This window comes from Macrobrachium nipponense, chromosome 7 (genome assembly GCF_015104395.2).
Source record: "Macrobrachium nipponense isolate FS-2020 chromosome 7, ASM1510439v2, whole genome shotgun sequence".
NCBI lineage: Eukaryota > Metazoa > Arthropoda > Malacostraca > Decapoda > Palaemonidae > Macrobrachium > Macrobrachium nipponense.
In genome coordinates this window covers 21,168,639-21,180,776 of record NC_061109.1, presented here as the reverse complement: position 1 = coordinate 21,180,776, position 12,138 = coordinate 21,168,639, and the positions used below count along the sequence as shown (strand labels likewise).

Here is a 12,138-nt window from a genome sequence, read left to right as displayed (position 1 = left end):
TGACTAGGTTTAGCAATTCCGCCACTATAGCGGAAATGACAACCTCGGTCTATACGGATGAACCATGGTTCAAGATCCGGACAAGTCATTGCTTCACACCTTACGATGCAATGTATATGACTTTGCAATAGCCAGGAAGAACTGCAGAAAGCATGTTTTGGCCGATGCGTCTATTTACCATGAACCTAATAGACTCATCAAAGCTTAGGTCTGGGGAACAATCTTGTTCCCTGAGACCATACAGAACAGAATCCCGGGCAAAGCAGCTAAGGTCAACCAGAGCTTGCGAGTTCGCTGGGGCTTGATCCCTAAGAGGAGATATGAATTCTTGGGAACACAGCCCACGGGCATGAAGGGAGCAAGAGGTTCTAGTCTTCCTAGACGACGTAACCTCTAACAGTGGTACATGCTGTTCCAGTAGGCCAGCTAGGTCAACCATCCACCTCAAATGGTCAGCCACAACAGTCCGCGCTGCTGTAGAAACAGCCCTCTCAGCAGCACCAAAGCTCGGCTTCTTTACCTCTTCCCTGGCCATACGGACTCCAATAAGAACCATGTGTATGTCACGGATAAAACAGACTCACAAGAGGTAGCCGAGCCAGAGCAATTTTCCGTACAGCTGGCGTAAGAACTTCCGGCAAGGAAGAGACTTCACAGGAAGCCGGCACAACCGACTTTCGACGAACCAGTTAGACTCCTCAAGTAGGAGAAAAGCGGTGCTTATTCAAGAACCGCTGGGAATCAGCATTTGGTAGAACAGCATAGTATCACGAGGTCGGTATGGAGTAGGGAAAAGTGCCCTCCTCCATCAACCGAAATATATCAGAATCCAAATACCGGATGACATAAAGGACACCTAAGACTTTCTGTAGAAGAAAGTAATTACAGGTGCAAATACTTAGAATTTCAGGGATGCTTCTCCAGGGATTCCATGAAGATTCAATCAAACAAAGAGTAATATTAGACTTGTTTCATTGAAACTCAGGTATTCAATACGACAAGTTCCATATGCTAACTGTTTTCGCAGGTACGGACCTTACTTCCCCATGGGGCCGTCACAATACCTATAATCTTATAGATACTTGCTATCTCGTTCCGGTAGCAAGTCATTTATGCCTTTTCCTAGGCTTTCGCCTTTTCCTAGGCTTCAGACTAGGCAACAGGCTTACGCCTTCAAGTAAGGCTATTTGGGCTTATCAGAGCGCCCAGAATGTTTACAAGATAGCGGAAACAGTAGTGCAATAACCGAGTACACAAGGGATAGGCCTAGTAATCTCCTAGACGACTGGCTCATCTGAACTATAAACGCCAGGGAATGTCTCAAGTTAACCATAAGTGTTAAGTTTCTGGTATTCCTAGGATTCCAAATCACAACGAATCCCTACATACTCCGACACCACGGTTTCATTGTTGAGTAAACAGTGGGACCTCAATCACTTAACTTTTGATCCCACCGGGGAGAAAAAAAAAAGAAGTAAATAGCAAGGTTGCAAGACAGTTCCTCAAGGCAGACAAGCATCCCAGAGGAACCAGAAAGAGTTCCAGGTTCACTCCAATTCGCGTCAGTAACATGGACTCTACTAAAAGCCAGCGGAAGCCTATATTCCGGGTTTGGCGGAGTAGAGCGAGCAGGGAATTGCGAGACAGAGTTCCCGCATCCAGCACATTTACAAAGACCCCGTCCATGGACAGAAGTCAAGAATCTGACAAAATCATCACCAGTATGGTTCCCTCCGCCAAGTTTAGTGGTCCATATGAACGTCTCACTAAGCGGTTTGGGAGACTACCCCCAATATGGAAACGCTCAGGACACTTGGTTCCTAACGTCCTACTAGCTTCATAGCAGTGTTTGGAAGCCATGACAGTTTTCTATTCTTAGTAACTCTCTTCAGAGAACAGCTTTCAACCAAGCCACATAATCAGGTCATGATAACAATCTTTTCATTGACAACAAGAAACAGTGGCACCTGTCAGCAACTCACTTGGCAGGAGCAAGAACTTAGTGGCGGATGCATTGTCAAGGACAACTCCGCTACAGTCGGAATAGTCCTTAGACAACAGGTCATTTAGATGGATCAGCCAACAGAATCCAGATCTCCTAGTAGAATTATTGCCATAGAATCCAACCACAAGTTACAATATTTCATGTGCCCTCAATCTGGACCCCATAGCCCAGGCCACGGATACCAGATAGGTTGGAACATTTGGCAGAGGATTTAATTTTTCCCTCCAATAAATCTACTAAGGCAAGTTCTAGGCTAACTCCCATCCTTCTAAGGACAGATTGGGCTGTTAACCCCCAACGGACTCAAGAGCAATGGTGACCCGTAACTAGGGGAATTGGGACTCCGCCTCAGATGGACCCCCAACCCTATACTGGCACGATTAGTATAACAAGGGCGGCGGACGCTTCCTCAAGGATTTGGAGGGTCCTAACGTTATAGAATTTATGAATTTCACGGCACAAGAAGATGCCAATATGACACCTAGTTCTTAGAATCAGACAACGGAAGTCTATGGAGAGGTCCGCAACTGTGCAGAAACATTTCAGCAATTGTCACGAGACTTGACAGTCCTGACTAATCTCTCCCTTTTCCCTAAAAAGACCCAATATTTATGACAATGAAAATGAATCTGGCTTTTACGTTCCTTAGGACCCTGTTCAAGAAGAGCCTACCAGCTAAAATTATTACCACGACCAAATCTGCTTCAAGGAGGTACTCCAGTTTGGTTCCACATTATCAGATTCATAATTTCATCGATTCCAAGTACTTGTGCTAGCTAGAACAAAATCATATTGATTTTCTTCCATCCAGAGAAGTTCTAGTATCTCCAGATTCACTGGGCGACAATTATTAAATATGTATTGGCCCCACTTCCACAAGATTTATCCCTATGTCAAGTCAGAACTTCAGATCAATTTTAGACAGATCTTCAAATAAAACTTCAGGTCCTTTATTCATTTGAGAGGTGGTGGAACAGTCTCATTTAAGTGATTAAAGTCACGATTCTATAACTTTAGATAGGCTAACCGGAATCAATCCATACATACATGATGTCCGAGCGGCGGCTCCCTTGATAAGTCACTTCCACCACATGAGCTTTGATGACCTTAAAGAAGTATATAGGATGGAATTCAAGTATTTAATCACCACTATCTTAAATCCTTGAAAGCCCTTAATTAATTCAGCAGTGGCAGGGGGGGAAATATTGTTTCCCCTAACACAGCCTAGTCATGCTGACATACCTAGTAGTAATACATTGTCCTTCTTTAGCTCCTTTTCTCTCCCAACCGCCTCGCTTAGTCTCTAGCCTTCTTCTCGGGATTTTCACTTGGATTGTATGATTGAACCATTCTTGTAATGGTTATAATTATAACTACTAATCATGTACATATAAAATATATAGTATTGCTTGCTAGCATTGTAATCACACAGGCCTTACCAGTAATTGTTTCGATGATAGTATATAGTACTTACTGTAGTAAGGACCTAGACTTAAGATATTGTTAAAATCTGTTTAGATTTAAGCAATTTAATGAATAGGGTGGAATTATCTTAGAGTTAGTTTCTCCCTTCCAGTAGTCTTATAGAAAGTATATCCAAGCTTGTGGGAGTAATTCTCTGTTACTATTTCAAGGAGCGACACAGGTTTAGCCCAGAAAAGGGATTTTGACAAAGGAAAAATCTATTTCTGGGCGTATGACCTGTGTCGCCCAGTGAACCCACCCCTTGCTTCCTCACCCTATAGCCCCAAGCTTGGGTACTATTTTCAGGAATGGCTATCGAGGCGCTAGTAGTAGCGGTATTTGGCGGTAGATGGCGCTGGTATGGTGCCTAGTTTGAAAGGGAAGATTGGCAAAGGAAGAGACTAAATGGCAAAAGACCTCTGATAGTGGTTTTAACACTCCCCAGTTACTATACCGACACCCTATAAGGGTAAGCGTGCTGGGTATATTCCTAGCATTCCTACAACTTTTTTCTCTGGTATATTTAGCAATATTTATATCTTAGAAATGGTGCTATAAGGAGCATTTCACTGGGTGACACAGGTCATACGCCTAGAAATAGATTTTTCCTTTGTCAAAATCCCTTAATTGACTTTAATAATTAATATGCAAACCCTTGATAGTGGCCTTTCTACTTTGTGTTAAGGGTTGGTGGCAAGGGTATTCCAATATCTTTATTACTACATATTTTCGCCCTTTAACGTTACGGCGAGACGTATTCATCCGAAATCTACGCTTACACTGGAAATTACCGGGGGAAACTTCGAAGGTTTGTTCTTTGTTTCTTCTGGTAATTCCTCTTCTCCATCTGTTTCTTCTGGTAATTCCTCTTCTCCATCCTTTCGCTAGCTATCGGATGAAGATAGAGGAGGAGGCGTGTGGTGTTGGTGTTTGGGGAATCTCCTCTCATTTTGGAGGGCGGGACCCTTGGATTCAAGAGGAGTATCCTTCGGCCTCGAAGGAGAACAGTTAATTGGGTAGAAGTGATAAATCTTCGTTGACAATTGCCACTCATAATTATGTAGTGGTGATCTGCTCAGCTCGACCAGATAGCTCTGCTGATCTGAGCGCTCGGCTCTAACGAACGAACTCTGCTCTTGATCAGTGCGGTTCCTTGCCAGGACACAGCACCCTGCTTCCTGTGTTGCAGCGAGCTTTCAGGGGTCGTCGTCTTTTGTCTTCGTTATCTGACGCCTCCTAGCCTCCCTCTTCAAAGGGATTCCACGTACTAAAAAGAGGAAGGTATTCTCCACCCCTTAAGAAGTTTCGCTTCGAGACTTCCAAGGGTCTGCACCCTTTCTATGGAGAGGAAGTAATTGGCTCTCTCTTCGCCTTACCTGCCCCTTCTGGAGCGGGAACCTGGACGCTATCCACAAAACATAGTGTCTTGGGAGCCCCAGGAATTCAAACCCAGGTTCGTTCTCCTGTCTGGCTCCAAGGGCTCTGCTCAAGGAACCAGGGCTGTGTCGGGTATACCCCTGTATGGGTGTGTCTTAGTGTACAACGTCCCATGGGTGTCATACACCCACAGTCAGTGATAGGTAGTCTTCTCTCCATCATGATAGTGGCACAGGATGAGAGAAGGGACCAAGCCGTGTTGGTGGCTATGACCCACCTGTGAAAGCCAGGAATGGCTCTTCTTTAGGTGCCAAGATCGATGTCACTGTCCCTTGGGACAAGGCATCTGAAGGAGATAGGAGGAGGTCCTCTGTGTAGTCTCTTCGTGAGGTTTGATCACAGAGAAGATAGATGTGTAGCAAAGACATGGCAAGTTCTCACCAGCTTTTACTGTATTTAACTTCAGTCAACTTTCACTCACTTTTGCACTAACGAAATGGTGTAGGAAATGAATGCTTCATGTAACAGAGTGAGAACATCGCAAGTATAGGGAAGAGGAGGCAAGAGCAGTCAATCTCCTCTCTTTTTTTCCCTCTACTTCCAGGTTATACAGGAATGAACAAGGACATATGAGGATTTCTATGGAGTCAACTCCTCAGGTTTGAACCCAAGAGACTGTTTTGGTTCAATCTTAGTATCTTACTGAACATTCATCAATCTGTTCAGGATGGATAGCACCGAAGGGTTTGAGCACCTCTCCAGTGCTACTGTATTGGGAACAACCAGTTCGGCTTGAACTAGTCGTCTTCAGTATCCTGTTATCACCATAGAAGTCTCCCTTCGGGAAAACTTCACCTTCACTCTCTTCATTAGAGAGTGAAGGAGGTCTGCTTCCAGTCCTTATTCTTGTCCCTCGAATGAAGAAGAATTAGGTTGGAGTGCTATTTACAGGAACCTACAGATATACTACTAGTATATTTCTCTCGCGACATGCTTCTGCTATTAGTTGTATTGTCTGAGTAGTAGGCGCATATCTGTAAGTTAATTCTTCTGGTATGTGACTGAGATGAATAGTACCTTCTCTTATTTAGCGCCTTAGCGGCGTGGATGGTATGGTATTAGCGTCCCATCTCGGTGGTCGCGGGTTCGATTCCCGGCCATTCCATTGAGGAGTGAGAGATGTGTATTTCTGGTGATAGAAGTTCCATGCAGCATAAAACCACCATACAAACAAACAAACAAACTTCTCTTAATTAACCAGAATCTCAGGACAGCCTTTCTGGTGTCCCAAGAGTAACTGGGTTAGATTTTGAGATAACTAGTGGTATTGTTTCCCAACACCACAGCATTTGCATGATCACCGAACAAGAGGGTTTTCTTCCCTCCCATTTCGGTTGAGATGCAGATGCTCGAGTGTATCTTTTTTACGCTTGATGGTTCTAGCCGAACGCATTCCTTCATGGAATGCACTACCAGGCAGCTCAGTATGACAGGTCAAGCGAATGGTATACGGCTCTGCCTCAGTACTGCTCGCTTTCCGAGATTCTTTTCGGTTTGGTATTGTTTCTCCTCTGTCAAGGGTTAACTACCAATCCAAAGTTCTCTGCCCAGCAATCACAGACTTAGGTCTTTGGTTGGATCAGAATTCTCGCGTAAAGCGCATCTCTACTGCACCACATTTACCGTTGCGAGAATTTTCAGACAGAGATATATCTCATTAGACTTGTTATCATCTTTCTGTTTACCCCACGGTATAACATAAGTCTGTAGCCTAGCCTTTTGTTCCATCGCACCTACCCCGTTGGCTGCTCCGATGACAGAATGATTTTCCTCAGACAATTTGAGTTTTGTCTTCTAATACACATTTCATAATTCGTAAGGTGTTCAATTATTCTTTGTTCACCCCGAATTGTAAATGAATAACGTAAGACTTCGCCTGTTCCCCGCCCTACTAGCTGTGCTTCCAAAGTAAATAGAAACTTCCTCCCTGATCCAACCCACAAGAAGCGGTTCTTCATTACTGAAAGACTCTGGTTTCATTGCAAACTGAGACTTTCTCGCCAAGCAGTAGTGAAATAGTGGATTAGCTTTTTCAGTCCTCTGTAAAACAACAGGGAATAAAGCCGTCTTCATTGGTTGGTGTCATCAACAGGACTTTTTCTATGATCAGAATCTTGAGAGTTTACTTCTCTCGAGTCAACTGTGAAGATGTAGGTCCACATTCACTAGTAATATAGTATTGTTTCTCCTTGGTTGAGATTCAACTACTGATGAGAAACTTCTGTCGTGCCATCACAGGGACCTCAGTCTCTAGAAGGCTATTGACTATCGTCTGATGTGCTCATGCCTCGCGAGAAACATCATCTCACCTCTCGACATCGTCAGCGAACAAGATAGACGTTTTGTATGGTTATTCTCAGCATAACCCTTCAAAAGGCGGGTGTCATGTTGTAATTACATCTCGGATCAGATGGGATGCATGATAGCACAATCAGTCAACATCTGTTGACGAATTTGAGTCCTTCATGATCTGCGCTGTGGACTTTGTATTGGTTGATCCAGATCAATCATTACTTTGTCCTATTGGTGTGTTGCTGTACCCATGAAGGATCGACACTCTTCATTGAGTGTCGGTGTCTTAATCCACTGCAGACGGCCACTGCAGAAGTGTCCAATGACACGTCTTTCTCCGAGTCGCACGAGATCGTGAGAGACTTCTCTGCAGTTGGATAGTCTAGTGGATGGGTACATTTCATCACTCCGAAGAATATGTCAGACCAGAAGAGGTCTCATTGTGACCATATTTTATATCTTTCTTCCATTGGGTCTGCCCACAGGTCCTTGGAACCTCCTTTCCTTGGACCGGTGGTGGATGCTTGCAGGTTGTGTTTGCTTACCCGGCTCCTTCAAGAGGACAAGTTGCATCTCGCCTATGGTGTGTGGTAATAGAGGTAAGAAGGGTGCAAGAGTGACTGGCCTCTCCAACTTCCCCACCTCGTTCTTCTGCTCCTCTTCCTTTGGGTTGAGATAGGACTTGAACTTACACTGGCTGGTTGGGCGATTGATGTGGTAAGCTTACACATCGAGCTTTCTTTCCATTTTTATTATCAGAATCATAGAAGCAATCCTGCTCCTTCCTCTAGCAAGGGGAGGAAGGAGACTGCCAATAATGCAAACCCTTCCCAGAACTTTGCATTAATGCCTCCAACTCTAAAATATTCTTCCCAGCCCTTTTTTGGGTGAGTTACAATTCCTCACTCATTTTGAAAAGGCCCAGAAGTTTGACTCTGATCATGCAGCTCCTATGCCCCGATCAAGTTGTCATGGCAGGGCACTCCTCCTCCTCACTCTTACGACCAGGAGGAATAGCACAGGTGTGCAGAAATCCAATCAGTTCTAGATGCTCACTCACATTCCTCCCACCAATCAGTGAGTCTTCCTTATGTAAAGGACCGAGGGTTTGTATATTGTGTAGGAACAAATCACAGTTTTTGAAAGTAAATTGTATTTTTCTTAAATATACAAACTTGGGGTCCTTTACATTTATGCCCTCCTCATGCCACCCCTCAATATGAGCCTGGGCCAAAAGGCAAAGTGGAGTGTTTACATCCGGGCAGGCGGGCCTACCCGTCTACCAGACGGTAGTTACTGCCTAACCACCTTGTTCAAGAATTTAACAGCCGTACTTCCATTACGCTGAAAGTAATTCCTTATGTAAAGGACCTCAGGTTTGTATATGTAATTAGAAAAAATAGGATTTACTTTCAAAAATTGTGATTTTAAATAGTATTGTGTTTCTATAATATATATGTTATTTAGAATGTGTCATTGTCTTTTTTATCATATGCAATTTTTTTTTGTCCATGGAGAATTTTAGATCTTAGTAGAGAGACAGTACCTTTTGATTACTCGCATTTTGCGTATGCCTCCAATTAGTATTTAAATTTCATTTTTCCCAAAGATTCTTCGGCATAATGGATGATGTACGACGCAACAGCCGTACTGCAATGTTAGTCAAGTTCATTCCTCTTTGGTGTGTGAAGATCTTTGAAACAACTGGACTTATTAACTTGTTTACAAATTTCTACAAATGGAATGCATTGACAGTCAAAGATGTATTGTCAGTAAGTACATATAGTAATGAATGAAGATGTTCTATATGTTTCTTTTGTTTTTACTGTATTGTATATAAATATTATGTAATTAACATGGGCAATGTCAACATGTACATGACCCTGTCATGGGGAGTCATTGGCATGGACTAGCAATATCATATGAACATCTTTTTTAAATCAGAAATGAAAACAATAGTTACCCATTTCAAAGAAAGGAGTCATATAGATGGAAAAATTCAAACAGTTGTTTGTTAACAAAACTGTTGCTAAGATAGGGAAGTTTGAAACAGAAAAAATCTGTATGCAACACAGCTATTATCTGTATCAAACATGAAGGGTTGAAGTAAAACTGATATAGTAAATGCCGTATGAAGGGTGTTGAGTGAATATTTTGTAGAAGATGTATGTTAAGGGCAGTAAGTTTTTATGATGAAAGTAAAACTTAAGAGAGATGGTCTGGTGTAAAAACTAGGTCTAAAGCAAGGATGTGTTTTGGCTCCATGCACATTTAATGTTTATGTGGAGTTAGTAATCAGGGAAGTGAGAGAAAGACAGGTGATGTAGGAACAGATGTGATGATAAGAAAAATGATCAGGAATGGCATATGGAATAGCTGGTGTTTGCTGTTGATATAGAGTTGCTTTGCAATAGCAAAGAAAAACTACAGAGACTTGTAAGTCTGAAATGCTGTGCAGCATTTTTAAGAGCAAAAAGTTGAAGGTAAATAATAAAAGTATAGTAACACATGTAACTATAAATGGAATCCAGGAACATGGAAGAATGAATGTGAGTTTAGATGGTGAAAGAATTGAAGGTATTATTAGTTCTTACACTGTATTTGAAGTATACTGTGAATATCAAGGTCAGTGCTTAGATAAAACAACTGAGTTGTAAATATGAAACTAGGAAAGGAATTGATCACCTCAAATGTTTTGTGGGAGAGGTGTGTTTAACCCTTAAACGCCAAGCCTCTATTTAGAAAAGTGTCTATCGTATGCCGGCGGCGTTCGGGAGTTAGTGCCGAAGCAGAAAAAAAGTTTTTTTCAAAAAATCACAGCACGCTTAGTTTTTAACATTAAGAGTTAATTTTTGGCTCCTTTTTTTTTTTGTCATTGCCTGAAGTTTAGTATGCAGCCATCAGAAATAAAAAAACAATATCATTACATATATAAATATTGGAATATATGACAGCCCGAAAAAAAAAATTTCATATGTAATTGTATACAAATCGTGCTGTGAGCAAAACGGTTAAAGCTAATGAGTTACTTTTTTTTGTTGAATTGTACACTAAATTGCGATGATATTGGTATATAACAAATCGTAAAATGATCAAAGCAACACAGAGAAAATATTATCACAAACTGATGCATGAATTCGTAACGCGCGGATGTAAAAGAAAGTTTTTTTCTAAAATTCACCATAAATCGAAATATTGTGCTAGAGACTTCCCGTTTGTTGCAAAATGAAGGTAATTGATTGAATATTACTAGACTGTAAATGTTGTAGCTAAAAATTGCAGTTTTCGACCATTTCGGTCGAGTTGAAGTTGACTGAAGGTCGAATGTTTTCTATTTATCGTTATTTATATGAAAATATTTCAAAACTGATAAAAGCTACAACCATGACTTATTTTTTGTTTTATTCTACATGATATTGCGCACATTTTCATGTATAACACTTTATGCAAGGCCTAATATAAAATGGTGCAAAAATTATGACAAGGTGACTAAAGAAATTCTGAGATTTTCTAAAGAGTTACCGCACACAGAGGGAAGGAAAAATTTTTTTTTTTCAAAAATTCACCATAAATCAAAATATTGTGCTAGAGACTTCTTGTTTGTTGCAAAATGAAGGTAAATGAGTGAATGTTACTAGAATGTAAGATTTTTAGCTTACAATTGCATTTTTTGACCATTTCGGTCTAGTCAAAGTTGACTGGAGGTTCAAATTTTGGCATTTGTTGTGATTTATATGAAAATATTTCAAAACTGATAAAAGCTAGAACTATGAGTTATTTTTTGTTGTATTTTACATGAAATTGTGCACATTTTCATGTGTAACACTTTATGTAAGGCCTAATAGAAAATGGTATGAAAATTACGACAAGGTGATTAAAGAAATTCTGAGATTTTCAGCAGAGTTACCGCAAGCGGAGGGAGGAACAAGTTTTTTTCAAAAATTCACCATAAATCAAAATATTGTGCTAAAGACTTCCTGTTTGTTGCAAAATGAAGGTAAATGATTGAATGTTACTAGAGTGTAAGGGTTTTAGCAGAGTGACTCGCAAAAGTTTTACAAAACACGAATGCGTTAAGAAATCGCTCTCCGACAATGCGTCGCTGATGCTTTGTAGTGTGAGAAGAAAGAAATTTGTGCATGCGCGGCTGGGTAACGCTTGTAAACAAAACAACAGCGTGATCGGTGAACTCCCAGCATCCCTCAAGGCGCATGATTTAAAATCTTTTGCAAACTAGGCCTATAACTATTTTTCCGCGAATATTTTAAAAAACTTTTTGTAGTCAACGTACCATACATCCATTTGGCACCCGACAGACAATTTTAGTCGACATACAATACATCCAGTCGGCATTTAAGGGTTAAGAAAGCCTAATTTTTGGAGTGTGATAGGGGATGGTTAAATCAATTCTCTTTTATTGTGAAATGTTTATGTTGAAAGTGAAGGAGAGAAAAAGGTACAGAATAAGTATTGTGGGAAATTGTTAGTGGGATAAATGCAAGGCAAAATTATCTTCATAAATGCATGGCATACCTATTTATTTCCTTCACTGCTATATCCAGAAGGATAATTTTAAAACACAAAATGTATAAGATTGCTAAAACATGCATAAATTCTTCAGTCAACATAAAAATGAATGTTATTACATTTTTCCCATATATGATGAAACTTTTTTAACTCAACCTCAAGTAAGCCATTACATTTTTCCCATATATGATGAAACTTTTTTAACTCAACCTCAGGTAAGCCCGATCTTTCAACTGAACCTCTACAAAGGTTAACATCAGCCACTCTACCTCCTCTTAGTTAGCAGATGTACTTTAACTATACGTAATATACTACAGTACCATATTTGTTCATTATCTCTTATGTGGTGATAGGTAGTAAGTACAGATTTGCAGTCTGCAACAAATTTGTTATTACAACCATTCAGAGTACAA

At 40.9% G+C, this 12,138-nt stretch overlaps 1 protein-coding gene across 1 annotated transcript in view; it reads left to right on the top strand.

Moving 5' to 3' along the window:
* Positions 1-12,138, top strand: part of LOC135217175 (all-trans-retinol 13,14-reductase-like) — a 289,079-nt gene that overhangs the window by 171,416 nt on the left and 105,525 nt on the right. Inside the window, 1 exon segment of the mRNA XM_064252897.1 lies at positions 8,808-8,970. Within this exon segment, the coding sequence (XP_064108967.1) occupies positions 8,808-8,970 (163 nt within the window).